We start from the raw sequence: 4356 nt of genomic DNA on the forward strand, positions 1-4356 counted from the left end.
TTTTGGAGAGATTTCAAAATATTAAAATTTTACTAGCAAATCCATTAAAGCCACCACTTTTTTTGTTTGTCAAAAAATACGCCATTTTTTCCATAAGAATTACAAAAAGTTTTTTAAAATCTAAATTGAATATACCCAAATTTTAAAAGATTATTTGTAATCTTTATTAAATATCATGAAATTTTAAATTCATTTTTACAATCTAAAAAGAATATTAATGGATTTCAAAATCCAGAAAAATCCTTTAAAATTCCAGTTAAATACAAGTTATCAACAACTGGCATCAACCACGAAGACAATTACTCCCCCAACAACATGATATCAGGAACATGTTCATCGCAAAATCGAAAATGTTTGGACTCCTTTGATCGTGAACCTGGCAATCTGCATGACCATCACACCACCAAGGTATATTTATGCATGTGATGCTTTTTATTTATCTTTTTCTAGTTCTGGTTTTCATTGAACTTTTATGATCCAAACGACTGTGATATTTTTTAAGCCGATGAGAATACGAGATTTTAAGTATGTGATGTTTTATGAAGTATTGTTTATGTCTGTTAATTAGTACTAGCACTTTAGTGGTACGTTAATTTGATAAATCTTATATGCATGTGATGTTTATGAAGCAGGGTAGGCATGGTGTAGGATGGCCAGTTATATTGCGGTTAGCTTTCCAGAGTATTGGAATAGTATATGGAGATATCGGAACGTCACCGCTTTACGTGTTTGCTGGTACTTTTCCCGACGGAATTAAACATGAAGATGATATAATTGGAGCTTTCTCTTTGATTTTCTATACCATCACTTTGATTCCGCTCATCAAATATGTTTTCATTGTCCTTAGAGCAAATGACAATGGAGATGGTATGTTATTCAATTGAAGCTCTTGTTAAACAATTGTTGCGGATTGAGTTAGTTGAACCCTTACCTTGTTTGGATGTCGGTTTTGATTATTAGGTGGAACATTTGCTTTGTACTCTTTAATATGCCGATATGCAAAGGCGGGGTTTATTCCAAGTCAAGAAGCTGCAGATAGAGATGTATCAAATTATAAGTTGGAAACACCGAATAATAGGCTCAAAAGAGCATCGAAGCTGAAATCTAAGCTAGAGAAAAGCCAGTTCTCTAAGTATGTTCTTTTATTTGCTACTATGATTGGCACTTGTATGGTCATGGGAGATGGTATACTCACTCCTTGCATTTCAGGTATTTTTTGTGTTTTATCTAGCGTTTATTGACAGCTTTTATAACGCAAGACTGATCACAGTGATCCACTTATCATTCACAATACTTGATAAAAACAAATGATAGTTACTTTGTTCTAATAACCATGATCAGATATTGGAAACTGATTTCAAACACAATTTAATGTGTATGTAAATGAACAAGTTAACTTTTATGCTTCACTTTGGTCTCCAGTGTTGTCAGCCGTGGGAGGAATCAAGCAAGCTTCAAACAAAATGACTGAAGGTAACGATAACAATTTCTCTCTTGTCATTATAAATCAGTTTTATACTGTTCAAAATTATTTGGGCTCATTGAAACCTACTCTGTATATTGTAAGTTGAAACCTTCTTTTGTCTGTTTTAGAACAGAGAAACATACTGTTCTGTCCATTTTAAAATTCTATTGTGACAAGTCTAGTCTAAAACCAAAATTCTATTACAAGCCAGAATAGAGTGTTGATCAACAGATAATATATCTAGGTCTTAAATAGACAGGGTACCAGGGCAAAAATCCATTGAGATGTAACAAGGCTTGGCCTGGGACTAGATTTCCCAATGCAGACTGTCTAAATTACTTTCTAAAGCCGTGTCACAATTTAGAAAACATAACTTAAACCACATGAGCATAGAATACTAGAAAGTCTGTTATAATTAGTGTGTAGTTTACAATCACATCAAAATGAGTCAGCTTCAAAAAAAGAAAACTTCCAAACAAGTAAAGGCTCTTGAATGCAAGGACTGTTTAAAAAAGAGTGAGGAGATGTTCTTTCACCCTCTCACCACAAATCTAATTACGTTTAGCAGGAAGGTAGGATACAAACCACATGCAGGAGATGATATATGTACGTAGAAAAGGTGGTTGTCCTACAATTTAGTTTTAGGGATTCATTTTTCTTGTTTTGTGGATTGTCTGCAGTCTGCACTACAGAGCAGTTCTATACTTCTATGAAGATGGTCGTCTATTTATTTTGCTCTATTTATGTATTTGCATGTACTAACAGGTGCTTTTATGTTTTCCTCAGATATGATAGTGTGGATATCAGTTGCAGTTTTAGTTGCCCTGTTCATGGTTCAAAGATTTGGGACAGGCAAAGTTGGCTATACCTTTGCACCCATCCTTTTCATCTGGTTCATCTTTATTGCATTAACTGGCCTGTACAATTTCATCAAATACGATCCCTCTGTGATTAAAGCTTTAAATCCAATGTATATCATCTACTATTTCAAAAGAGACAAGAAACAGGCTTGGATTTCCCTTGGAGGCACTGTTCTCTCCATCACAGGTGTTAATTGATTCCATATTTCATAGAAAAAGAGAAAACATTGCATCTTTAGATTTTTCTGACCAATTATTTTTGTTAATGTAGGAGCCGAGGCATTATTTGCCGATGTTGGACATTTTACTGTACACTCAATACAATTAAGTACGTGCACTGTTATTTATCCAGCTATTGTACTACAATACATGGGCCAGTCTTCTTACCTTCGTAAGCACAAAATGGATGTATTGGACGCCTTTTACAAAGCTGTACCGGGTAGTTACAGTTTAAATTATTTCTCGTTATCATTTGACTTATAAGTCTCAGTGATTGACCAAATAGGTCAAGTCATAAGTTAACAAGGCAAACTTTCAAATAATCATATCACAAATGATAATGAATTTGTTTACTTGATGCAGGTCCAGTGTATTGGCCTATGTTTGTGATAGCTGTTTTGGCAGCAATAATAGCAAGCCAATCTTTGATATCAGCAACATTCTCAATCATCCAACAATCACTCGCTCTAGGGTGTTTTCCTCGTGTGAAAATCGTTCATACATCCACGAAATATGAAGGACAGGTTTACATACCTGAAATCAACTATCTGTTAATGTTGGCCTGTGTCGCGGTAACTCTAGGATTCAGGGATCCAGGGAAACTAGGAAATGCATATGGTAATTTCTTCAATTATCCTATTTATTCATATTTGAATTCATACATGTTATAACAATTTAAGCATTTAGATGAGTTAGATGAGTTTGACGTAGTTTAACATGTGCAGGTCTTGCGGTTGTTTCTGTGATGGCAATAACATCATCATTACTTGTTGTAATCATGATAATGATATGGAAAACACATGTCCTCCTCATAATCTCCTACATTCTTATCATTGGAGGGTTAGAGCTTCTCTACTTAACTGCAGTTCTTTCAAAATTTATAGAGGGAGGATACCTACCTCTAGTATTTGCTGTAATTTTACTAGCGATAATGTACACATGGAATGATGTGTACCGAAGAAAGTATTACTATGAGTTGGAACACAAGATTTCTGCAGAAAGATTAAAGGACATTGCACTCAACACAAACGTTTCTCGACTTCCTGGTATTGCAGTGTTCTACTCAGAGCTTGTTCAAGGGATACCTCCCATTTTCGGTCAGTATGTATCAAATGTCCCAGTTCTGCACTCGCTTCTGGTTTTTGTCTCCATCAAGTCACTGCCAATTAGCAAAGTTCCAGTGGATGAGCGGTTTCTCTTTCGTCAAGTTCAACCTAAAGAACTTAATATGTTTCGTTGCATAGTGAGATATGGGTATACTGATATACGCAATGAAGAGGAGCCATTCGAAAGACTTTTAGTAGAGGGATTAAAGGCATACATGCAAGAAGAATTTCTGATAAACGAAAGTAACCAAAATCACGTACAAAGCAATGAGGCAGATAACGACGATATTTGTGTGCAAATTGAGGAAGATGAAATAGAAAATGAGGCAACGGAGAGAAACATAGAAGAGGTGACACATGGCACAGAGATGATGGAAGTGGTGGAGAAGGCTTGGCACGCAGGAGTTGTGCATTTTGTGGGAGACAATGAGGTAATTGCAGGAAAAAGCGCAAACCTTTGGAAGAGAGTTCTGATAAATTATGCTTATTATTTCTTGAAGAACAACTTAAGACAAAGCATAAACAAGGTGTTTGACATACCTCAAGAGAGAATGCTTAAAGTTGGGATGACTTACGAGCTTCAGTAATTTTATTTTTATTCGAGGAGAATTTGTTCAACATATTGTGATGTGAAGCTATTTCTTGTTAAATTAGAGAATGCTTAAAGTTGCATGTTTTTAATAATCGAGTTTGAATTTGGAGAAAA

At 35.1% G+C, this 4356-nt stretch overlaps 1 protein-coding gene across 1 annotated transcript; it reads left to right on the top strand.

Moving 5' to 3' along the window:
- The first annotated feature begins 306 nt into the window (after positions 1 to 306).
- Positions 307 to 4356, top strand: LOC141693114 (potassium transporter 5-like). The gene is made up of 8 exons (XM_074498120.1): positions 307 to 408; positions 633 to 867; positions 961 to 1209; positions 1423 to 1473; positions 2252 to 2512; positions 2597 to 2764; positions 2908 to 3162; positions 3270 to 4356. The coding sequence occupies exons 1-8, from the start codon at positions 316 to 318 to the stop codon at positions 4235 to 4237; spliced, it is 2280 nt and encodes a 759-aa protein (XP_074354221.1). The 5' UTR covers positions 307 to 315; the 3' UTR covers positions 4238 to 4356.

Source organism: Apium graveolens, chromosome 10 (assembly GCF_009905375.1).
Source record: "Apium graveolens cultivar Ventura chromosome 10, ASM990537v1, whole genome shotgun sequence".
Classification (NCBI taxonomy): Eukaryota; Viridiplantae; Streptophyta; class Magnoliopsida; order Apiales; family Apiaceae; genus Apium; species Apium graveolens.

Bases quoted from the DNA above. Each gene is read 5' to 3' on its own strand.
- LOC141693114 (XM_074498120.1), top strand. From the start codon at position 316: ATGATATCAGGAACATGTTCATCGCAAAATCGAAAATGTTTGGACTCC. The intron at 409-632 runs GTATATTTATGC...TTTATGAAGCAG, and splicing joins ATGACCATCACACCACCAAG to GGTAGGCATGGTGTAGGATG. The intron at 2,513-2,596 runs GTGTTAATTGAT...TTGTTAATGTAG, and splicing joins CACTGTTCTCTCCATCACAG to GAGCCGAGGCATTATTTGCC.